General features: G+C 40.7%; 1 protein-coding gene and 1 pseudogene across 1 annotated transcript; one reads left to right on the forward strand and one right to left on the reverse strand.

Moving 5' to 3' along the window:
* Positions 1-1,608: 1,608 nt before the first annotated feature.
* LOC103640420 (uncharacterized) lies at positions 1,609-24,344 on the reverse strand. Its single transcript, XM_020544809.3, has 33 exons — positions 23,919-24,344; positions 21,882-22,108; positions 21,664-21,737; positions 21,414-21,470; positions 20,990-21,333; positions 20,469-20,537; positions 20,282-20,370; positions 18,006-20,114; positions 16,372-16,449; positions 16,164-16,275; positions 15,887-15,937; positions 15,776-15,822; positions 15,236-15,332; positions 12,948-13,040; positions 12,445-12,513; positions 12,197-12,274; positions 11,513-11,647; positions 11,315-11,422; positions 9,037-9,165; positions 8,075-8,190; positions 7,854-7,971; positions 6,819-6,924; positions 6,557-6,693; positions 6,293-6,463; positions 6,107-6,217; positions 5,334-5,445; positions 4,661-4,983; positions 4,463-4,553; positions 3,388-3,483; positions 3,245-3,315; positions 2,692-2,804; positions 2,179-2,273; positions 1,609-2,084 (listed from the first exon to the last, which is right to left on the reverse strand). The coding sequence occupies exons 1-32, from the start codon at positions 24,240-24,242 to the stop codon at positions 2,204-2,206; spliced, it is 5,925 nt and encodes a 1,974-aa protein (XP_020400398.1). The 5' UTR covers positions 24,243-24,344; the 3' UTR covers positions 1,609-2,084; positions 2,179-2,203.
* LOC109942211 (translation initiation factor IF-2-like) lies at positions 9,188-10,639 on the forward strand (annotated as a pseudogene).
* Positions 24,345-26,192: the final 1,848 nt, after the last annotated feature.

Here is a 26,192-nt window from a genome sequence, read left to right on the forward strand (position 1 = left end):
GATGGTTATCGGCATGCACGTACTACCGAGATTACCTATCATTCTATGTCTTGATTCTTGCGACCAACGTACAAGTTGAGATATTCAAGATAACGTGGATTTTGTTTGGTCCAAAGGAAACCGAAATTGTCTAATCCGCCGGCTGGCCTCGCCGCGCCGACATGCCAGCCGGCAGAGGGTAGTGGGCAAGTGGCCGAGCCTCGTTGCTGCACCTTATTACAAGTTGCGGATCATTTGCTGCATGCCTATCGGTATCGCGCGCTCAAAGTATTGCTAGAGGCTAGCTAGAGCCTTCCGGATAGAACCGGCAAGCAAGCACCACATGGACACATGGTCCCGTTCCGTACTCTTTTGAGATGGTATATGCTCTATTCCAAATCTCTAACGGCGCGTTTGGATCCCTTTATTTTAGAGGAATTGGAATTCACTCAATAAAATAACTTATTTAGTTTGGAATTTGACATTCCACCACTTTCCAAAGTTCAAATATAAGCCTACCTTAAATTCATGGGTTGGAGGGTGAGAAATGATTTTATGCATTAATAGAATTGGTTTCTACTCTGTAACTTACATGACACTCTTCGTCTCACTCTTATATAATAAAAATGTAGCACATAAATATCTCCGACATCTTACTAATAATATTATACAAATATATTTTGCATAAAACCTAATTAGCTTAATTGATATATGTCTAAATTACTATTATTAGAATGGAATTCAATTCCAATGATCCAAACAGGACGTAAAACTAATTATTAACAGCTAAAATTAGTTTAGAGGTTTAAAACGGATCAGCTAATAAATCAACTAATTATTACTTATACCTCTTAAATAGTTATTAATTGTTAGCTGCTTTAACCTAGCTAAAACCTCTCAAATACCTTATTAGCTGACTAATAATTAGCTTTGGAACATGACCTTACAACACAACAGCTCAAAAAATGAGGTTGTTATAACACTATTTCCGACAAACTTACTTGTCACATTCGTATTCCAAATTTCACTATATAAATAATATAGTACAAAATAATATTTTATGCCGCCAAATACACGATATGATGACCAGCTAAGACCGTTCGCAACAAACCACACATGCATATGTCGGATTGTCGTTACAACTTTCAATCAAAATGTTTTTTTAAAGGAACTTCCGCAGCAAATTCAATTTTCATGTGACCAATGCAATCGGCGGTAGGTTTTCCTAACATTCTACGACTCAAATTTGACATATGTCCACATAGAATAGAAGCCATCTCCGGAAGTCTCATTCATTGATTTAAATCATGTTTAGTTTCTTTAGTCAAGAGACTAAAGTTTAGTCTCTATCATATTTATTTGTAGGAACTAAAAGTATTCAAAACACATTAAATAAATCATAAGAAAACCAAAATACCCCAAAGCATTTTTCCAACAATTAGTACAAGTAAAATAAATGAGAGCCAAAAGATAGAATTAATATGATTTAATCTCTTTTATTTACCCCTTGAGAAACTAGAGACGAAAACAGTTTAGTCTCACCCTTTGACAATTTAGAGACTAAATAAAACTAAAATAAAGGAACTAATCTTTATAACAGAATATTCCTATCCCTAATGCACGCAGGAAGAACAAAAGAAATTAAATGAATTATAAATTGGGATGGAAAGAGTAACATATTTAGGAAACATAAAGTAACACAGTTCCTACACCACATCCAGACCCAGCAAGTCTTTAAGAGAAGATATACCCCAATCGTCAGCCACAAACTAGCATGACCTACCTGCGGCACGCAGAGACAAGAATACCACACATGTACATCTGTGATTGTCACTTATTGCAGAATCTCACCTATCTACAATCTGTACAAGGGAATGAATCCACACTGCATTACACACGTATGAATCATTATACCACCCCCAAACAACAACATAATTCCAGTGTTTATTGACATCTCAAGCAATAGTTTCAGCACCGGCACACCTGTTTATCTATCCAGGTGCGTCTACACTCTATAATGGCAACAAGGCCTTCCGATTTCACTAATTCAAACATAGGCTGCTTGTAGCTTGGATGATATCATTCTTCCAAGTATTACCCTTTTCCTGGAAAAGCTCAAACAAACGGTGTAATTGTCTTTAGCTCACTTTAGCGAACTGATTCCTTTGGTTGCCTTAAAATTTATGTGAATGCAAGTACCTCAAGCAGCTCCAGCGATAGTAAATCAGCTCTGGGCACACTCGAAACCTTCTGAAAACTCATGCATCTGAAATCGTTCTAAAAATTCAGAAGGCCTGCATATAGCATGTAGATTTTTCCAGATCAGAACTAAAAGATAATACAAACACACTGTGCTGAGTTAACGTCATTACATTAGACCCAAGTGACAGGGTGAGTAACATCAGGTCATCAGCCAAGGAGAAAAGCACATTGTGTTTATATAAATTTAGCTATTCTTTATCCTTCTACAATCAGATTGGATTGTTTCAAGATATATGAAAACCACGGAAAGTTGAGTAAGACAAAAGCAAGCATACAAGGTGTATGTGGTAATGTACAACGAAAAAAAACTACTGTTGACCTAATTCCAAGTATGGTCTGAGCCCCGGAAGAAAATGGAGGAATCGTGTCGAATATTACTTTTGCTAATTTGATTGAAGAATAGAAAACAAGGTAAGGTATTGAGTGTGTAGTAAAGCTTGGATTTCTTACAGTACAAAGTGACGGTTCCGACATAACTTCTGCTGATTATTCTCTATGGCACTCAATACATCAAGTTCAGGTCCAGAAACCATTGATGTAGCATTTGCATCGGGTGTCCATAGCTAATAACAAAATAAAAACAGAGAGAGCCATTAAGTGCTTCAGTAGAATATGTGTAACTATTTGAGATAAAAAAATGTGAATCTACACCAAATATACTCCACCATTCCAAATTATAAGACATTTTGACTTTTTTTAGATACATATCTTTTGCTATGTACTTAGATATCCAATATGTCTAGATACAAAATAAAACAATGTATCTAGAAAAGCCAAAACTTCTTATAATTTGGAATGGATGGAGTACCACTGAACAATGACATTTCAAGCATTCACTCATTGTATGGCTGGTATGAAGAACCATGGCCAACATGCCAGTGATACAGTTGTTGCATATATGAACATAGAAGAACCAGGGCCAACATTCTAGTGATACAGTGGAATGTGGGAAACAGAGCTGTATTGTATAATCAATTGCAACTAAAAATGTAGATTATAATACCTTTATTGTGTTATCGATTCCGCTTGTTGCAACGGCACAGTCGAAGGGATGAGACTGTATGCAGTTCACAACTATGGAAAATGTAAAACACATGAGCAGAAGTATCAGAAAGGTATCAGAAAAGGAAGCTGAAATATAATTACCAGCTCCGTCCCCTGCAAGCATTTTAATAAGCCTTCCTGTTCTCTTCTCCCATATGAACCATCTACCATCATCACTTCCACTGGCAATGAACTCCCCTGTTGTGAGAGGAATAAAGGACAAGAGTCAAGAACCACATGGACAAGCTCACCTTAACCAACAAATTTTGAATTCAATTAGGTTGTTTCACAGGAAGATTGGTCACTTCAATGTGTTAACACGGCATGGATATTTATTGTTTTTATTAACCTGAGCTATGTTTATTTCATGGATCTCAAGGCAGAGTCAATTTACAGTTATGCACAGTAAATTTTAGGTACTACTGTAAATCCAGACTCCAGATTTTTGCAACACAGCCCATCTTTTTATTACCTGCAAAACTACAGTATTTAACTAAAGGCTACTTCCCAGTCCCAAAATAGGTGCTCATCTCACACTTTAAGGAGTTAATCAATCTTAAGTGTTAAGGACTTGACTCCATTATCATCCTGGGAGCCTAGATTTTGTGGAACCATAGAAATAAATGCGTCTTTGATGGCTGCAGCCCTAGTGTTATCATGAGTCTTGGAGCTGCTGATGAGGAAAGAAAAAAAATGGGAGATTGATGGTGCCAAGGGCCTTTCCCATTTGGCAGCACCATTAGCTCAGAATTAGGAGGGTTTTTGGTTTCCTTTGTAGCTGTCCTAATTTGATGGACTTTTTAATGTATGCTTGCTACTGGGCCTCCGTAGGGAGGCCTCTTGTATTGGTCTTCTTAAGACCACCCCTTTTTTCTACTTAATATATAATGGGGCGCAGTTCTCCTGCGCTTTCAAGAGAAAAAAGTTAAGTTTGACTAAATATATACAAATAAAGTATTAATGGTCATGGAACAAAATAGACAATGTTGATACTATTTTGTCTAAATCTAGTCAAGCTTAAGATTAATTGACTCCTTGAAGTACGACATGAGCACTTAATTTGGGGCGGAGGGAGTACAACACAGAACAATTCTCTCTTACTCTTACATGAAAGGTTTCTGTTAATATAAAATCCACAGACGAAAAAATAGAACCATGCAGCGAAAAATAGCCTAACCTTGCTCACCAAGAAAACTGGCTTGTTTTATATCTGTCCCTACATTGCAGTGTGCAACATATCTTTGTTTCATATCAATGGCAACATCTGACTGCATTGCACAATTTGTGAAAATCCATGCAAGAGGCCAACAGCATTAAACACATGCACCTTATTAGATATAGACAGAAAAGGTAAGAATAAAGGAAAAAAGAATACCTGAAAAGCATAATCATCTTTTCGAGGGGACTCAACTGACCCATTCTCATCAGTGTGTACATTGGTTTGATCCTCTCTTTGATGAAATTGGAAACTTAAACTACCCCGGAAGACACCTTGATCATTCTCTCGGCTTTCATGACCAGATACCGTTGTTTCATAGTCCATTTCCGTATCATCATCATAATCTGAATCTTCTCGTCCCTCCTGTGATGAACCACCAACATCAGGTCTAAAGAGTATCTCACTCAATGAGCGTAATTTTCCATGAGTATCAGCTTTTGAGCTCCCATTTTTATCCGCTCTGTTCTTCTCAAGCTCAGCTGCTTGCACAAAAGAAATCCATTAAAATATTGAAGAGCAACAAGTTTCAAAGTTCAATTCCTTGACTTAAACACCCAAGGTGAAAGTAGAAAGAAGAATGGACAGATGGACAAAAATGCAAATGCATGTTCACAAGTAAATTCTAAGCTCATCTGTTTATCAGTGAACGGCCTAAATACATTCATGCAAACAGCTACCATATACGGAAGATTAATAAGCATAGTTCATTAGACATGAAGAACATCTTCTTGGCCATTTAGAATGCACATAATCTCCAAAATGATCAGCACATATGCTAAAGCTACACAGCAAAATAAATAGTACATGCTGTTCTTGTGCATGTACTCACCTGAAGCGATGCGTTGCTTGAAATCATCCACCTGCTCCCTCAATGGACAATGAGGTGGAAGAAGACCATTTGCCACCTCTGCATGCTCAGATGCCTCCTTCAGTCTTCCTAACTACACAAGGCATGGCAGCTATTTATGAGACGGAAGGTTTTTTTCCTCGGATCACGCAGGAGAACTGCGTGTCATTTCATTAAGAGGAAGAAAACTAAGTACATCAAGAGGAAATGATCTTCTTATACCATACAACTTTCTATTATATAAAAAAACAGAAAGACACTACTAGCTGCAGGGACACCTAAGGGACAGGACCACTCCTAAGAAGGAGCTCCTGCAGACCAGCCATATTATCATCCTATTTCGGAAGCCCATTTAAACGCAGACCAGCCTTATTATCATCCTATTTCGGAAGCCCATTTAAACGAGGATTTGCATTCCATTAGCAAGTTCCAAAGTCAAAATTTTAAAACCAACTATATTCAATACAGGACTAACAAAACCAAAAGTAGATGACATGATTAAACAAAAAGGGGCACTTATTGGGATAATGAAGGCCCCCTAAAGTAAGAGATTGTTTATGATCATGTTTTCCTGAGAAGGAATAGGAAAACAGAAGAACTTATAAATTTATCAAACCCTTCGTGCTAGTGTAAAACTTAGCATCCTACGTAGAACATATTCAAGGAAGGCTTGACCAATTCTGTATAAATACGAAAGTACCAGACTATTTGACAGTAAATCCATATGTTGTTCTGACTGATTTGCTGATGCTTACCTGCAATAGTGCCTCAGCCATATGCAAGTGTGCTTGATACGATGTGACATCAATCTTCCACGTTCTATTGCAATCTCGAATCGCCATGTAAACATCATTTTTCCATTTCCTCTGTAGATCAAATTCTATGATCCCTAATTTAATGTGGAACAGAGCTCCCACAAATGATAAAGGAAGCAGACAAACCTTTAGGTACAATGCTGCTCGAGTACACAAAAACTCGTGCCTCGTGTCATCGTCAATATCAGGTTCCATTGATTCAAGGACTTCACTGCATGCTTCAATCCCAAGCATTAAGTTCTTACCTGTCTCCAGAGATCTTGTTGCGACTTGCATAAATTTCTTGCACATATCTACCTGAAACGGGAGCCAAAGAAGGCACAGGGGTTCAATATGTATCGCAGACCAAGATACGGATATGGTATGACATGGTGATCCCATTTTTCTCACCCTAGACAAACTTCTTGAAGTTGTATTTACTGAAGCCTTCTTTTGTTTTGCATGTCCTTTTGCTGATACTTTGTGAAAAGGAGGTACAAATAATTGTTCCCTTACATAGTCTGCTGTGTATCTAGAACTCATACCATCTGAACAGATAACATTATAAACATATCAGTATTGTATATCGGTCATTGAATTGAAACAGTGCCGCATAGACTAGAAGTGTATAGTAGATGTGATAAAAAGCACAAAGTGAGTTATTTTATAATACCTGGGTCAACATCGAACAGATAAACATGTTCACCACTGTAACTTAAAAGAACCTCCTTCCCATTTGGGCTGAATGCAACATGTGTAAGGTGTGAATATGTCTTCTTCTGAGAACAAATTGGGGGCAGAAAATCAATAAGAAAACAACTATAGTTCAAGGTATAACAAATGTGAAACTAAAAACTCATTGAAGTGGCGTACTGTGAACAAGGATAAAAGCACCAGAACTAGTATTTTCTACTCCCTCGGTTCCAAACTATAAGGGTGTGTTTGGTTTGAGGAATGAAACGATTCATCTTCTTCTCACTCCTCACTTTTTTATTTGGTTTGTGGAATAGAATGAGTTGATCCACCACCACCTCATTCCTCATAAGCTAATAATTAGTATATACATGAGGAGTGAGTTGATTTCACCAAAATTTATGGGATGAACTTATGATGCATCACCTCGTGAAGCATAGGGTGAGTCACTGAGTCCACAAACCAAATACACCATAAGTTGTTCTGGCTTTTCTTGCTATGCATCTAAATATATGCCGTGTCCAGGTACATAGCAAAAGGTATGTAACTAGAAAAGCCAAAACAACTTATAATTTGGAATGGAGAGAGTATAAAATAAAACAGTTAAAACTTAAGACTCATTGCCATTATGGCATGAAGTTGAAACCCAGTTGCCAAAATAGCATTGTTGTGTCTATGACCAGTGGGTCCAGGCATCCAGCAGATGTTATTTTGGCAGTATCAACACTTTGTATTGTATTTTAGCAATCATCACGGTAGTTTAATGGTATAAAGGCAATTTTACCATAATAAGGCTAACAGAACTATTTAAACTGACTAGACCATTTCATAAATGCTCTCTGGTTCAAGGGAGGAATCAAGAAAAAAATGTATCTTTACCATGTTTCCTTCTCACATGATAACTTTTGTAGCACATGCATATCGGATTTACAATTATTGACTTCATACAAGCAAAGCTACAATGGTTGCAACTGAAACAACACAGCATAACAATCAAATGAAAGAATGAACTCACACTGTCAGCAAGATGCAATGGGCAGAACATTTTAACACATGGTGGTGGCTTCCTTTTGGTTTGACACGAGCTCAATGGTGGAAGCATTCTTCTATCGTACAACCTAGCAAATGCATCGCTGCATGAACATCATGGAGCAGAGAAGTGCTAGTCATTAGTCAGGTATAGAAACACAAAAGGCTTGTTATGTACTGACTGTTGATGACAAGAAACTAGGTTACCTCCCACCAACAAGGATTTGATGGGAACAGACAGAGCTAATGTCACAAGACTTCAGTGCCAATGGATGTTTGGGTAGATCAGCTAAAGACTTCTTTGCTCCACACCGTAGATCAAGCTGCCAAAAATATGTAGTGCAGAAAATAAAATCAGAACCACGTCCATAATTAGATCAGCTAATATTATTAGCAAGCATTTATCTTCATTCTTCAAGCAGACTTATCCATGCATTCAAATAGAATCCAGGAGAAAAAATGGACTACTGGTATAAATCATATAAGCAGGTGCATGAGAAGTGCAGAATACTGAACACAAAGCTACAACTGAATTTTCCAACAAATGAAGCATTATGAGTTCACTTTTTCTAAGATTTATAGATTCAAAGGCAGAAAATGATATCCAGATCCAGATACCACCAAAAGTTATAAAAAACTTAATTTACAAACATAACATTTCAAATAAAAAACAAAATACCCCAAAATATAATTTGGCTTGCCACTATTATATTTCGAAATATCTAAAACAATGGAAAAGTTGCGAAAGGGCCTCTAGTTGAGTTGGTTAGGTGGTATGAGTAGCACTCCTCAGGTACTGGGTTTGACTCCCTGTGGGACCGAATTTCAGGTTGTGGTTAAAAAATCCTCTCATCTGTATCACGCCAAAACACAGGTCTAAGGCTCGGCCCCGGTCGCGATCGTTCTCACATGGGCTTTGATGCCGCTGTGTATGGGTGGGGCAGGGGTTCCGGGGTTTTCTCGACCTGTGTGAGAAGGTCTTCTTCTTAATACAATACTCGGGGGCTGTCTTGCCCCCCGCAGGTCGATTTTTTTTAAAACAATGGAAAAGTTATTGACAATAAAAAATGATCAGCATAAGCTGGACAGACTAAAATGCCATGCTCCATGTCAAGAATGCAGTGAAGCAAACACAAGTAGACACAGCAAGGAAAGAAGTGAATGCTCACAAGCACATTACGGCATTCCTGGTTAGCAGATCCTGCACGAGGACAGGAACTACACTCCCGAAAATCATGTTGTCTCAGAGTACCATCCTCACTTGCACTCCACACTGCGTTAGGATTGCCAACTTCAACCTACATGTGGAATGCCAACAAACAAAAGTATTACCGAATGATGCAGAGACTCAAAAAAGTAGAAAATATAAGAGCATGGGTCAGCAGAACACATCTCAAATGGTAAGACAGAAAATGCAATACATCAATGTCTAAACATGCAGATACGGAGAACAAATTTAGAGCGGTGCATTATGTCAGGATGGCAGCTGTTCGCCTAAAAAATAACTGCAAGTTTTCCAAAAAAAAAGCAGTTCATCCATGCCAGGGATTGGATCAGATTAGTTATCGAAAAGATAAGGATTAGATCAGATTTGGTTGATAAGGATTAGATTAGGGAAGAGATAAGGATTGGATCAGATTTGGTTAGTTGGATAGACATAAGTAGGTCGTCTCTATAAAAGGAACACTATTGTATCAGTTAAGGGTAAGAAAGAATTAGAAGCAAGCCTTCTTCTTGCCCGACCGTGGGCAGAGGCCCCCGGCCGACATTCCTGCAACTACAACTCCCTCTCCAATCCCATCGCAGTCCATAACAATCTGGTATCGGATATGTCAGGCCATCCGACGCCGATGACCCTCGAGTGCCTCAACGCCAAGCTCGACGCTAGTCTTACCATCATCACCAACAACTTCGCCACTCTCACGTGCTCTGTGGCAACCATTGAAGCCTTCATGGCGCACATGGCGTGTCCCTCCCAACACCCGCCGACGAACTAGCCGTCGGCGATAACGCACTCACCAGCAACCGCAGCACCACCCCTGCCACCACTGGCGCCGTCACATCGCCCGATTGGTGCCAGTGCCCCCGCACCAACAGGGCTGCCCCTTTACCTCAACTCCATGCCACCATCACCATCACCAATTCCATCGTACGCCCACTCATCAACGACGGCACCGGAATTCATGATGACAACGTCTCCTTCACCGACCCCGTCGTTCACCGCCCCCATGCCTGTGCCGCCACAGCAGCACTACAATGACGTCTTCTACGGGGGTGTGGATGGTATCCGGGCATCGATGGCGCAGCTACAGGTGGCGGCACGCTGCCTCCTAGCGCCCTGGCAAGGAAAGCGTCCCATCTTCAAACGGCGGAGCCCAGTCGTCCCAACAAACTTGCAGCAGCGCGCGGAGAGGAAGGTGATTGTGCAGGCGAGTGCCTGCAAGGTGTCTGCAGCGGTGCGGCTGCAGGCTGCGGCGCGTGGCCTCCTAGTGTGGTGGCGGCCGCAGGAGGTGTGGCGGCAGATGCTCGAGGCAGCCTTGGTGGTGGTCGACCTCAGCACATAGGGGCGTGACCTCGCACTGTCGATCGGCCATCAACAACCGCGCTGGCCCGCTATCTCCAAGCGCGAGCATGGTGCGTGTCCCGCGGGCGACGAACTCCAACTCTACGACAGCAGTGGTAGGGAAGGCGCTCCCCTCCTTGTCATCGGCGAGGGCGAATTGCCTAGCGCCACCACATTCCGCTACCAACCGCCACGAGGGTGCCTCTGTTGGTCATTGTTGCGACCCATTCCAGGTGGCCATCCACGTGTCCTCTTTCGTCCAGATGGCGTCCATGGGATCCAGGTGGCTGCACACGTGCAGGTCCAATGCGCGGAGGGTGTTCGCCTTATCTTAAGGGGTCAAAAAAATAGAGTCACAGTCTAATTCAGGTTCGGAATAATAAAATAACCTAAGATGTAAAAGGCTTATTTTTAGGTGTTAAGTTTGTGTCAAGTGGAGTCATCGTTAGCATCATCGTTAGGTTGCATCTCGAGGACGAGCTACATGTCCAGGTGGGGTGTAGTGTCAGGGAGGCACTTCGTGGAACAGTACCGAGATTAGATCAGATTTAGTTGATAAGGATTAGATTAGGGAAGAGATAAGGATTGTATCAGATTTGGTTAGTTGGATAGAGATAAGTCAGTCATCTCTATAAAAGGGACACTATTGTATCTGTTAAGGGTAAGCAAGAATTAGAAGCAAGCCTTCTTCTTGCTCGGTCGTGAGAAGAGCCCCCCAGCCGGCATTCCTGCAACTACAACTCCCTCTCTAATTCCCCAATCCCATTGCAGTCCATAACAATCTGAGACTTCTTTCAGATTTTTTTTGTCAAAATTAAATACAAATTTTGTCATGCTCTAGAATTTCAAATACGAAAAAATGTCCCATCAGCATGCTAACTTACAGCTAGTTTCTTGACCCTTCTTGAGTGACACTGGTAAACTGCTGTTGGTTCCATAGAAATTTCTCTAGGCCTTCTGCCACTTAATCGAGACATATTGAAAACACGAACCTGGAAAAGAATTAGTAACCGAGTTGAAGAAAGGCCCAATATAACAGGGAATACAAAGTTATTAAAAAGAAAAGAAAGAGGTAGGTGTACCTCTGCATCTCCTGCTCCAGAGACTACTACTTCATCACATGTTTCTGGAACAAACTTTGTGCAAAAGATATTTGCAGAATGGCCAGTGTCAATATCATGCACCAGCTCTCGGTTATTATAATTCCAGATGTTAATCTGCAGAACAAGTAGTCACCAATACTAAACCATTTGCCAAGAATCTTTTCCTAGTTAAAGGTGATACCATAAAATATTAAAGCAAGTCATATAGGAAATATCTAAGGGCTACAGAGTACTGAAGCAACAACTCTTTTCACAAGAAGATGATCTAATTCCTAAAAAATATGTTTATTCCTTTGTCCACAGCTTAAAATCCAGATACCCAAATCAAAATCAGGATAACTTCTTATGTTTGTGAAAGCATACACACACTACGATGCCGCCTTTCAACGACAAGATCCATGATACTATGTCCTGTAACATATAAAAGAAAAGACTACCATGCACTACCTATGTATATTGTAGGCATTACCATTTACCCTTATGACTTAGTCCTTCTGTAAGGGAAAACACCAAGGCATATAGATGCAAAAGACACAAGAAGTTCATGAATCAAAGCCACTTCCAGGGCTATAATTCAGATAGAGAAGTGAGAATCCAAACAAATAAAAAAAGATCTTGAAAAAATTATCATGATAGCTAACCAATCTAGGCTTAGAAACTTACTCTAGTGTCATCTGATCCTGATACAAGAAGCGAACCACTTGAGTTCCACGCAATGGCATTCACGCAACCTACGTGACCCTGTTCAATACCACAAAAGAAAGAAGTACATCGTAAAAGGCAAGCAAGCAAAGAGCAAGTAACTAGCTTTTTACTCAACGCACACATAAATTCCAGCACGCCAACATGAGATTCATTCATATATATTAATGCACATGGTAAGACAATGAATGAAAATGTTAGTTAGATACCTCCATCTCCTTTTCCAAAGCAAGCTTTTGCACTAGAGAAGAATGGAACTGTACTTTTTTCTTAATGTCCTGCAAAGGGGAAAATATTAGTTGCACTTGCATTATGCTTTGGCTTAAACCATAACTGAGACATGCACACTTACAGAATGCAGGAGCGAAGAAGAACAGTACAAAGAATACAATTAAGTGTCCTGCTAATTGAAGATATGTTCCGCCCGTTCCAAATTTTACGACGTTATGGCTTGGCTTTTCTAGATACATAGTAAAAGGTACGTTTCATGTCCACAAACCCTTGAGTTTCATCCTAATCAAAAGCACCGATACGGAAATGCAAGCCGACTCCCCCTAGATGATCAAAAACCGCCCCGCCAATCACTCCTGCCCCCATCGATTCGCCGACACGAACCCTGACGAATCGGCAAATTCGATCACAAAGCAGAGAACAAATGCCGCCAAAAGCGCTAGGAGAAAATTCAAGGGTTTGCTGCTCTGAGGGGCCTTACGGGGGAGCCGTGGAGGCTGCGGGCGTCCAGGAGATCGGTGACGCTGCCGTCCGAGAAGGCCCACCGCAGCTTCTCGGCCCCGTTCATCTCCAGCTAACCCTCGCTGCCACTCGCTCTCCCGCGTCGCCAGCTTCCGCACGATCGCCGCGGACCGGGTGGGGGATGATTCTGGACACTGCGCGGTGGCGAAGGCTTGAGGTCTGGGTTCCAGGAACAAGAATGGAAGGGTTCCATACAGGAACAGAGTACCGAGATGCCCCGGGTTGGGGAGTGGGGCCAGCCGGCCAGAGACGCGTGAAGCCGCCGCTGAACGAGGAGCGGCCTGCCAGGTGGGGCCTACCGCCGCATTTTCTCTCTTTTTTCTTTTTTAGTATGCCCTTGGATTAGGATGGTTTCATGGTGAGCTCACAAGTCACAACCATGGACGTCCGATCAAAAGCCAACCGCGTGAGACGACAGGCTGCAATTTCTACCTACTCGTTGATCCAGGAAGTTTGTTAATAAAAGGCATGCTATGCTTTGATCATTAAACAACACTTTTACTGCAGCGAATTTAGAGAGACAATAGTACTTTGCTCTAATTTATAATTCATTTGACTTTTTTACTCTAAATTTCACCGAGTCACCTTCTTGAAAAATCATAATTATATTTTTTTCTCTTTGATATTGTTTAGTATATACTATCTCCGTTCTTAAATATTTGTCGCTCGCTAATTCATTTTTAAACTAAAAGATATTAAATAAAAAAGAATAGAGTGAGTAACACACTTTTAAGTATGACTTTGGATTTAAAAATGAATAAAATATGTCTATCAAATATATATATTGTAAAAAAGTTGAACGAATTATAAATTTGGACTGGCGATGTGTTATCTGCTGTGCTCGCTCTTGCGGGCCTGTGGCTAGCTAGCGAGAAACTACGTAGTTTTAGGTAGTGTTTGGTTGAAGAGCCAAGTAGAACGGAGCTGTTCTGTCCCAGTTTTGTTGCTGTTTGGTTACAAAGGAACTAGAACGGAATGGCTCCAATTAGGGAATATTCTCCTCAGATCTAGAACCATTCCGCTCCAAAAAAATCAACGGGACGGAGCCGCTCCGTTCCCATCCCGCTCTCACAGTCACGCTCCGTTCCGTTCACTCTGCAACCAAACAAAAAATAGAGTCACTCCGTTTTAGATTACCAAACACAGAACAGAGCGGCTCCGTTCATAGAATCAGGAATGGAACGACTCCGTTCTACTTGACTCCTCAACTAAACACTACTACCTTAAAGTTGGGTTGAGGCTGTCTGCAGTCATCCACCTTACGAACTACTGTATCTAGTTGGAGTCCATATTACAGTGTGAAAAGAGCGGCAACGGTGTACACCATCGGCTACTGTAAAATAGAGTTGGCCACAAAAAAACTTCATTTACAGAGGACATGAGCCTTAACTCTTGGCACCATGAAATCCTGTGCGCTGACGTGATATGGAAGGAGGTAGTTTGATGGTGAATAAAAGAGAATTGAAAAAAAAATGACATAATATGATGTAGTTGGTATAGAGTTGATATGATTGTGGATTCTCTCGTGATTTCTAGCCACCAAACCAGCCCTAAGGGTTGACCTCATCTTAAGAGCCGGTTTAGTGACCATGAAGAGATCTACGGAGAGGAATCTACTTGCTATTTAATAAAATAACAATTCATTGATCTCCTTTATTTTTCTGGTCATCATCAGTTAAAATAGCAATTTATTGATCTCCTTTATTTTTCTGGTCATCATCAGTTCCAAGAAGGCCCGAGGGAAGGGTCGTCAAAGCCGATTGCAGGATAGAAAAGAGCATGAGGTGTCGTCAAAGCCGAGCGCTGGATAGAAAGGAGCATCACCACCAACCGAAGACATCGTAATTCGCAAGAGACGAGAAATGGGTCGCAGTTTCATAGACATAAAGAGGTCAATGACGTAAAAGAAGAAAAATCGAACCAATATCTTCGTTACCAGTTGCAAGATTTAGGAATTGGTGTGTGGGTGTTTGCGACAAAAAAAAATGTCCCAGACTTTTCTCTCCCTCCAAAACTTCTTCTCTATCGGCTCTACAGATATGTACACAGTTAGCAATTTATTTCAGTTTGACATGGATCACACTAATACAAAGCGATGTACAAATGCCAAGAGAGGAGAGATCTCGCCCTTCACAGGGGGTTAAAAAAACACAGAACATCTACAAAGAGAACCGCCCGGTCACAGTGCCAAACTAGCTGCAAAACTGCTGATGTAAGGCCTACTCGTTTCCTCAGAGATAACCTCACCTCTTCCCTGAGTAATGAATCATTTCTTCTGCTCTCCTGTGCGGAACCGCGCAGGTATCCAGCGACGCCATTGATATTTGAACTGTCTTTGATTCCACTTCACCGTGATTACTATCAAATTCATCACGCTGATTTGGTTTGAGGACAAAGTGGGATGAGGCAGGGCAACACGCCGCCACCTAAAACTACTCCGGTGTTCACCTCGCCCCTACGCGACTCTCATCCAAACACTATTAAATCTGTGGCCACCTTTTTCCATCCCTTCATGTACATTCAACCAAACACACCCTAAGTCTCTCAGGTTTCCTGTGATACGTGCCTTCGACTGAATATTTCCAAGCCAAGTAAATTTCTACAAAGGCAAAGCATAATGCTGATGCCCAGATATTATCAGCCTTGACAAGAAGCAGTCACCTGCATAGTTGCCACAGATCAATAATGTAGTTCGTCGTCAGACCTCAGTTGGCTGTTGTTCTGCAGTGCTTCAGGGAAATTATCGATTAGAACTTAACTCACATGTTATGAGAGTAAAACAGCTACTCATTTGAATAGGCGTCCGTAAAATCGTTGATTCTTTCCTTAATAATCTGGGGTAACAACCAAGGAAATCAGAAATCAGATAACTATGGTAAACTACTATAGTAAACACACCTGCAGTTCCTCATGAAGCAAAACGAAGACCTTCTTCATCAATTTATGTCTCTGCAGGAGATAATATTCACAATCACACTTTAGGGCCTCAGTTATTAATCAAGAGTTATATAAACAACGGTGTTGTTTAATAGTATCCTTTAATTCGTTAGATAAGGATGCATGTAGAAACTTTTAAGAGAAGATCACAGAATGAGGACCATTTGGTCCCCCTTTCAGGCCATGAAAAAGCAGGGATTCATGTTGAGTATATTGGTAGGGAAGGCAGAAAACATACTGTTCCTGATTCATGATACATGTCTCTGAGTCTTTCTAAGGTGTTATAATACTGTTCCTTGCCTCTTTCTTTTCCAACATTGAGATCATCCTGAATCTTTAAAAATTCTGACCTGCATTTCAAAAAAGGAAACAGTTGCAGGAGATTGTTATGTTATGGACTAACGGAAAGAGAGAATGAAGTGCAGAAAGATCTTCAAACCACCTACATAGTTTTGTCTATCTGACTATTCAAATAAGAATAAACCCCATACTTCTCATTGTACTCCTGCACATAATCCTTGTATCTGGAAAAGAATATAATCAAATGGGTTGTATGCATCAAAAACAAAAGTTATTTGTTTAGAAAAAAAAATATTTGGAAATAGAAAACTGGCAGCTAAGAGCCATGGTTCTTAAAGCAGTAAGGCGAGATAAGGCGTTGGACCACCGTCTGGACGCCTAGATGATGTCTAAGGCAAGCAAGGCGACGCCTTATCAATCTGAGAACCAGTAAACCAGCAACATGGAGGAAGAGAAAGAAAAAAAAAAGGAAAAGGAGAAGGGGAAGGAGTAGGAGGCCCAGCCCATTAGCTAGCCCATATAATCATTTCCCTGGTTGCCCTAGGTTTCCTCTCTCCTCCGCAGTTCAGCCGCCGGTTGCCTTCTCCTCCATGGTTCAGCCGCTGCCGCCCCTTATTGAGCCACCGTCGCCCATGATTCGCCGCCGCCTGCGTCGATTCGACCGCTGCCACCCCCGATTCGGCCGCCGCCGCCTGGATTCGGACGTCGCCGCCCTGATTCGACGCCACCCTTCTCCTTCCCCTCTTCCCTCTTGCTGATTCTTACCTAGGCGGTGGCCGGTGGGGACGCCTTGGATCTTTTGGGCACCTAGACGCCTAGGCGACGCCTTTGAAACAATGCTAAGAGCTTCAACAATTTGCATTTAGAAAACAAATTAAATTATAGAGACGGGCCTGGTGCAGCGGTAGAGCCTACGGTCTGTAACCGGAAGGTCCCGAGTTCGAGCCCCAGCCTCTGCATATTATGCGGGTAAGGCTTGGCGCTTAAAAGATGCCCTTCCCCAGACCCCGCACATTGCGGGAAGCCTACGGCACAAGGTACGCCCTTTTTTAAATTATAGAGACGCCTTACTAAAATGTAGGAATGATCATACTACCTACAGTATTTTAGACAACACGGGCAAATTAAAGAGCCTATAGAAAATACTTTAAACATTGGGACCCTGGTCGAAGTGTAAACAGTTTTAAGATTAAGGGGGGAGGTCAGACATTATAAATTTATATATTGCTGGCCCAAGCCTGCTGATATAATTCAATCATTCTCTATTGTGAACTGTGATGCACTCGCAAGATAGTCCCGATACTCAGCCCTCCCGCAGAAGGCCCTAAGAGTAAACCAAATCTATTCTTCTCGCTTATCTCCACTAACACCCTGTGCCCCTCCTTATATAGAGAGGTAACCCTAAGTTAAAAGCTAAGCAACATAACAAACCCTATCTGGACGGCACTGTTCACGCGCTACAGTGGCCACATCTAACCTAACCATAATACCCTAGCTAATGGGCTTAAGGCCCATAACATTCTCAGAAAGTAAGCTGGACTACGAGGGAACACAAAAAAAACAGAAGTATGTTCTAGTTTGATAAATACCACATAACTTACTAATTGAAAGGTGTGTAGAAATGTCCAAGATCATATCAAATAGTTCGAGAACAGGATAAGTCAGTCTATCAGCATGCTTATTGCTTATAGCAACAAAAGTAGAGGAAAAGTCAAAATGCACTAAACAATTTTTTTCAAACATACATAAAACTGACATTGTGGAGGATATTGGAACTTACTGTGAGAAATCTTTTATTGGATCTTTAAGCTCCGGAGCATCTTTATCATACTTGGAGAAAAACAAATTATCATCATCTGAAGAACTGCCCCTTCTCTTCCTACCTGTCTTTGTCTCAATCAAAGAGTCGTTCCTACTTCTTTCATCATTATCTGATGGGGATATTGATTTCTGCATTCGAGACACTCTGACATTATTAGTACCATTCTGTGGAAGCCTTGAGGTTGTTTTCTTCTTCTGGATATCAGCATACTCTAGCATTCCACCATGTGTCATCCTAGTTTCCCTTTTGCTTGTTTTTCCTGAACTATCTGGATATATTAAATTCTCAAAATCTGTATTATAAATCCTTGGCAAATGCTGACTGTCTGGAATATTTTGCTGAGGCCTATTATCATCAAACTCATACCCTGCTGCCTTCCTGGGAAACCCTTCCTGGTTTATATGGCCTCCAATTCCATATTCTTGAGGTGAAGGTTTCCTCTTAGTATCATTAAAGACGGTAACAGGAACCTTTCTGTCATTCATACTGGGGTAGGAGTTAATTACATTTAATTTAGCATCAAGCGACTTGGAGGAACTACTCTCAAATTGCTTCCTTATCCTTCCATCGTCATTTTCCAAAGAAGTCTTGCGAAGTTCAGCCAACTCAAGATCAGAAAACTCCCTCTGGAGCTTTTTTTTACCGTAAGGTGATCTCTCAACATTATCTCTTTGAGAATTTGACTGCTCACCATTACATTCATTAGATTCAGGAAAAGCAGTTATTTCATCAGGCACAACAGTTTCTCTGGAACTTTTGGTTAAATTCATGGAATCTACATTGGCATTAGCGTCCTTCGAACGCTTAAACATTTTATCATCAATAAGAAGATTCCCATGTCTACTCCTTTTTCTTGTGGAAAAATCATCAGAGCCATCAAAATTAGCGTGGTGATCTACACCATGTGAATAACCTGGCCCAAAGTCACCATCCATACCATGCCATGGTTTCTGCGACTTATCTGATTTTTTCTTCAAACTTGATTTCACAGTATTTTCTTTTGTTCTCTCAGAGTGCATTGTTGGGACAGGTAAATTTGGGCTCTGATCTATCCTCTGTAAATTTCCAGGAGCCAAAGGTCTTCCTTTCATGGCAGGACTGCTATCTTGTGAAGCATGGCGGCTAACATCCCATGTCCCCTTGTTAAACCTATCATTGCTATATTTTTCAGGTGGTAAACTTCTTTTGTGCTCTGATAAAGAACCTATTGACGATGCTATGTCAGCTTTGACCTTTTTAGCACTCTCAGGCTTTGCTGTAGAGTTCTCGCTGCCAGAAGACCTTTTTAATTTAGGTTTAGCAATACTCACTGGGCCAAATTTTGATTCATCCTTTGATGTTGATTTTCTCTTGTTGACATGCTGCACTGTCAATTGACCAGCTTCCCCCTTGGGTGAGTTTTCACTGGCTATTCTCATGGAGTCATCAAAAAGGTTGTCCAGAAAAGACATTTCATTATATTTGGTATCAACTCCAATAGAATCCATTCTGGTGCTCGTCATGTTCTTGCTTCCTGACATTTCAGATGGCTTACTAAGGTTGCCGGCACTAAAGCCCTCTGCTGCTGCATCATCATTACCGGTATTAAACTTATTCAGACCAATATGAGGTGATGTACTCCTGTAGTCAAGATTTGTTTCAATGTCAATTTGTTCATCATCAACATCGAGTCTTTTCAAATCTCTTGGCGATGAAGACAAATTAAGGTCATCCACTACTTTTGTGTGTGCTATATTTGCTTTGTCATCATCACTCGTAATATCAACAGCTGCATCAGATCCTTCCTTGCTGCTTGATGAGCCATCACTGTCACTATTGCTGCTGCTTCCACTACCAGTTTCTGCAGCACTTCTGCTTTGGCTCCCACTATCACTTCCACTGTTACTGCTGTCACTATCGCTATCGCTTCCACTGTCACTGGAAGTTCCAGCCTTACCTTCACTGTCATTACTGAGTTTTCCATCAGTTGGAGCAACTAGGGAGCCCACAATGTCAATCCTCTCACATATATCAGGATCATCAATCGTCAGGCTTGGAGCCGATTCCTCAATTTTCTTACTGATGGATCTGTTAGACACAGCAATAGATGTTTGTTAAAGCGTTATGGTAGAATTACAAATATGTAGGCATATAATTGTCCAAAGTTGCAGAAGCAACATAATGAAAACCAACTTCTGCGAGATCCAAAAGAGAGAAGGACCAGAGCTTGGACTTAAACAAGAAAACAATAATACCTTACTCCTTCAGATACATGACTTTTTGAGCTTTCTACCTCCAACCCTGATTTCAGAACATACCTCTCAGGTCCTTGGTAATTTGCAATCTGAAAGAACATCCAAATGTGAAGTGTGTTTACTCCTTATTCCTTAAAAAATCCTAATTGGGAGAGGACATGGTAAAAAAAATTGTTTGATTACTCACATTCTTGATGATGCTCTGTATTTTCTTTGATGCATTTGGAAATGCATCTGCAACAGCTTTCTCCAAGGCCTGCATATGATTCATAACATGTGAAAACAAAATCAGACAAATATTTGTGGAATACTAGAATAATGGAATATGACGTCCATAAGCATCTACAGAGTATGGTAAAACAAAAAAAATGGTGTTACGTAACAAACAAGAAACATTTCATGTGTATGAACAAAAAAATGTTACTATGCACTATGTTCAAAAGGTAAAAGAGAAATCATCAAACCACAAAATAGAGATACAAATACAATACCACTTGATAAAAGCACCAAGATGCAAATGGGTTTGACAGTCAAAAGAAAAGGCAACAAACTCTGCAGAAATGTAAGTCCCAACACCTTCAACATTAATAACTAATAAGGTATGAGTCTTTACAAAGGAGTGCACAAGGTTCCTGAGTATTTTTACCATTTGCACATGGACTTGATTAATATCATGTTACCCATGCTCAGAGAGATAGAGAGATTTACCTTTAGGCCCATTCCTTTTGGATTTTTTGAGAGCACGGATATCAAGTAGCTTCGCACTTCATTTGTATTATCATCCACATTTGCAGCATGAGAACTTGCTCGGCGATTTATATCTTTGTTAGACATCTTATTTCTAACTGATTTCTCATATTTACTGTTTTCCTCTTTGTTAAAATCAAAAGGTGTTATGACTTCATTATTTGCATCTGATCCAACAGGAAACGAAGGATTGCTTTCTCCAGGTTGTTCAGGAGAAGGTGCAGGTGAACTTGAGATATTCCCTTTGGGGATGTTGTTAGATAACTTCACCTTCAAAACTGATTTGGTTGGGGTGATAACAGCAGCTGGAGTAGGTGAATAAACGACATATATTAAACATAAACAGATGAAACAAAGAAAAAATATGACCCAGCAGGATTAGAACCTTTATTCTTCTTAAGAAATTCGCTCTTCTGCTTCCAGTGCATCCTCCGTGGATTACCTGGAACAATAACAGCACTAAATTGTAATTACAGCCACTACTAACATTAGTGAGAATTGCACATAGAAAATTCTGACATAATAATCATACAGCAATGTCCATTTCTATTATGAACGCAGAATCCAGGTAGAGATCACAAACCCATAGTATAATGTTGAGAAAGGAAACATGAGACATAGTTGAAAGGGGAGACCTTCTACAGCTGCAGCAGCCATTGACTTGGCCTGACTCTTGACAGATGGATTGGCAGGGTCCAGCACGATTGATCTACAGCCAGAAAAGTAAAAAGGATATATAAGCGGTTGAGAAGTACAATATCATAAAACAAAAAATTTTAGAAATCATAAATATCAGGTTTATCATAAATCAATAGAGACCAAGAGGATTATAGAACAGTGAAAGCAGACAAACTTTCGAGATTTTGAGAGACGTTCAGCCTCTTCTGAGCGCATTTTCACAAGGTTCTTTGTTGATTCATCCAAAATGCGTTGCACATTCACCTTGCGCCAAGCAGAGCCACACTCCAGAAGCAACCCATTTCCATCCTCTCCACTCCGACGTTCTTCATAAATATCACACAATTCGCCTCGTTCAGATGCCCAGGTGAATTTGAATTCTTTACCACTAACATCTATAACCTGGCACAGGAAAAGAGATTTGAGAGCTCCAATTGAAACACTAAATGTACAAGTGCAATCATCATGTTGAAATAAGTTCTCATGTCAAACAAATCCAGTTTGGATCTAGTAAGGCCATTTAAGTAAGCATTGTAACCTTGAAATTCTTTAAAGCATCCTTCACAGTTCACTCAGCCTCCACGATTTCAGTTTGGGTTGGACGTTCAAGGCAAAGTGAATAGGCATATTCTTTGTTGTTTCAGAATTTCTGGTCAGTGATCATACTTGTCGGCGATTCCATATATATGGAAAAAAAAGGCGACTCATAAAATGCAAGAAAAAAACTGCTAGGAGGGGGGCATCCAATCTATGCAGGGCAGATGGCCCTGCTAATACTTCAGAGCTGAGATTTGAACTCCTGATCCACCGTACAAAGCTAACTGAAATATGACATTATTATGCTAGATATGTCTGAATCACCATTAAGGGAAGTCATCCAAAAGCATTGTTATTAAAATGTAGTTTAAACGACGTTTAAACGTAGTTTAAACGACGTTTAAACGCCGTTTAAACGAGAAAACGTGTTTAAAAGTTGGAATGTCCTAACGTTTTAGGTTTAGGGCGTAGAACGTCCATTTCGTGTGTTTAAACGATGTTTAAGCGTCCAAATAGCGTTTTAGGGCGTTTTAGACGTTCTAAGGACGTTCTACCCGTCCTGGGCCTTTAGCATTTTCTAGGTCACTTTCCTGGGCACTGGCCAGCGCTGGACACGGCGCCCTCACTCCCTCAGCCAGCCGCCGCTCTCCTCTCTCCTCTCCTCTCCTCAGCCACAGCCGGCCAAAGTCAAAGATCAGTCACGAAGGCCAAAGTCAAATGATTCAGGGTGATCTTTTTATGCTATTTGGTTTGTGAACTCAACTTATGTATGAACTTATTCTATATTTGAATTTCTATGTCAAGTCTGAAAAGACGTTTCAACATTCGTTTAAACGTTTAAAAGTTAAAAAGTTGGTTCATAACGTTTTACCGCTTTAATAACCATGTACAAAAGTAACAACACCAAATCAAATACCATGTAAGAACTAATTGTACAACAATAAATAGTGAAAATGTGGACGCGGATCAAGAAAGTGAACTGAACTGAAAGAATCATCAAATAAGCAATGTGCTAATGTGGAATGAGAAATTTAGCTGAACTGAAAGAACCATCAAATGAGAAAAGTGCCTGCTCTGATCAGCCTAAAATAAATTAGAATAGCCAGAAGTCTGGGACCATAAAGCATGGTAAAACTCGAGATTCCTTAGAAAAATCGCTAGGCCTTCAAATGTCCAATGAGAATGTAATAAACATTCAACTTTGACCCAATAAATCAATGTAAGTGCAAAGTAAGCAACAGTGTGACTTGAAATGGGAGCATAAGACACAGCAATGATATGAAGGCTTGAATTCAAATTACTAAACCAAATGCCGTTTCACCCATCTAAATCATATAAATTGAGATAGGAGCAATGAGAGCTCGCTGTACGAATCAAAATACTCCAAGACCATCACCCGAGATGAAGAGAACCATCATTAATCCTAGAAAGACACCTAACAGATCATTGTGCCCTAACAATACAAAATATCTCGCCGGTACCATGCTAAAATTTGATTGGCGTGAATGCAAATTACAGAACTCACTCAAACCCAGTAAAATTGCCAACAGAAGGAAAACAACTTACCAGGATATATTTTGTATTGGTAAAGAAGTATCTAAATTTGTTAGGCTAAAACTTAAGAGGAACTCATAGGGACAGACAGCTGAAAGACAAAGGGTGAAAGACAGCTCACGTTCTCCGATGAGTTGTACATGTTAGGGTTGAACTTGATGCGGGCGCCTCCACCGGCCTCCTCCGTCCGCCGTATCTCGTCGACGAGGTCGGGCGTCAGCCGTATTATAGCCGCAAAGGCAGGCAGCCCGCTGGACTCGAGGCAGAACGCCTCCTCGCGTCCCACCGGCTGTTTCAAGGCGGCGGCGGCGGCGCGACTGCGAGGAGGCCCGGCCATCCCGCCGATAGAGGAGGCAACGCCACGGCCGCGGGCGTTGGAGGGCATCGGTCGCTTTGCTACGCCGCTGCCGCCGCGCCCGCCGCCACGGCCGCGGAGCTTGTACATGGCCCGCGGCGAGCGGCGGCGCGGCGGGAGGGTTGGTCGTACAGGGGCTCGCTGGGGGGGGGGGGGTAGCGAAAACGCCGAACAGGAGCGCAGAAATCGTATAAAATTTATCGTCTTTTTCTTTCTTTTCTTTCTTTTTGGGTTGGGTTTCTCTGTATTTCCTGCCGGGGTGTTTTTTTTCCCTGTACCCTGTTTCTGATGCATACTTGACATGGTTTTAAAACCGGTCGCCGCTAAAACCGGGCCGGAAACCCCCGGTCCGAGCGGTTTTTCCATCCTGTTTTTTAAAATTTCATTCAAAATATTAAAATTTAGAAAAAAAATTGTATATATATTAACAGGAAACAAATGAGAAAAGGACTGCATGTTTTCTAAGTAATATGGTATATCTCATATTAATTATTTGAAATCAATTTGATTTTTTTGTAATAAAAATAACGAATTTCGTCGATAAAACCCCAGCTTTTTACAAGCAAAACATAATTTGTTCTTTTCATTTTAAAAATTTGTACAACAAATTTCCTCGTGAAAACTTATTTTGCTGAGAAACACAGGGATTCACGAAAATTGTTTTTTTAATTTGAATTGCAGGTCGGTCGGAAATTCGAAATCCACTGAAAACCGTTTGGTTTCCCATTTTTCGGTGATTAAATCAAAACGGTTTGGTCAACCTGGGATGTACGTAAGCCGATAAGATGTTTTATCCAATAGGATAAAGAGTCATGATAGATAGATGAAAATAAAACGCTATATGTAAATAATGATGAGATCATATCATATGCAAACAATTATATTGGTGCAGTCATGCAACCAGATGATTTGTTGCATCTAATTAAAATCCAACGTTGTCTGCTACTTTAGGTGGAAGTGCTTAAGTGTAAATAGCAACTAGGTTTCAAGTGGAAGGTTTAAATATAAATAGTTGGATACATCGCTTAATTGCACGGTTGCATCGGTATAACTAGTTGTACATCATAAGTTCTCGACAACTATGGGGACATATCTTATGTAATCAATAGTTTGGTGCAAGCGTGCGATTAAACCATCTAAAGCATCTGACATGGATCCAATGGGTGACTGCTATTTTACATTTCACCCTTTCCACATAAAATTTAGTGCCTATTTTATATTTAACCCCTTTCCATACGAAGTCGTTGATCTAAATCTGATGTTCAGATAATTTGGTTGCATACTACATTTCACCCTTTTCACATGAAATCTAGTGGTTATTTTATATTTAACCCATTTCATATGAAATTGTCGGGTCTATATTGGGTGATTTAGATGATTTGATTGCACAGTTGCACCAAATAAGTGATCGCATGAAAATGTCCCCTGATAATAATAGATAGATCAAAATCTCTGCTACAATAAGGCTGACTCTAGCAGTCCGTACAAACGTGTGTGCAAAAATTGATTTGTAATGTAGACGATACTATTTACAGAGTGGAGTTTAAAATATGGGTGAAATAGGGTGTGTGATAGGTAGTATGCTAGAGATAGTGTAATGTAGTTGTTGACTCCACATTCACACTCTTCTAACCAATAGAACATATATATTTTTGTGTTTTATATTCTATACTTAATCATATTATAGATATTCATCCACTAAGACAACAGAACACACATAGTTATTCTATACTCAATCATATTTTATATATTTTAAAAAAATGCGAAAAAATAAAATCGGTCCGTACAAAGCCTAGCCTATCATATCACGCCTACGACCTAGGCACATCACGATGACCAGGCCAGCACGGGCCTGGTGGATAATGGGCCAGACCATGCTCGGGTTGGGCTTAACAGTGTTGGGACACGAGTCGCCAACAAACTTGGTCCATTTAGACATATATGCTCGTACACCAGTGATGCGCCCGCATATGCAGGCAGCAAATGCAATCAAGACGATGGTCCGTATAGACGAGGGTTCTAGGTGTTAGCGCACCAAAG

This window comes from Zea mays, chromosome 9 (assembly GCF_902167145.1).
Source record: "Zea mays cultivar B73 chromosome 9, Zm-B73-REFERENCE-NAM-5.0, whole genome shotgun sequence".
In the NCBI taxonomy this organism is placed as follows: Eukaryota; Viridiplantae; Streptophyta; class Magnoliopsida; order Poales; family Poaceae; genus Zea; species Zea mays.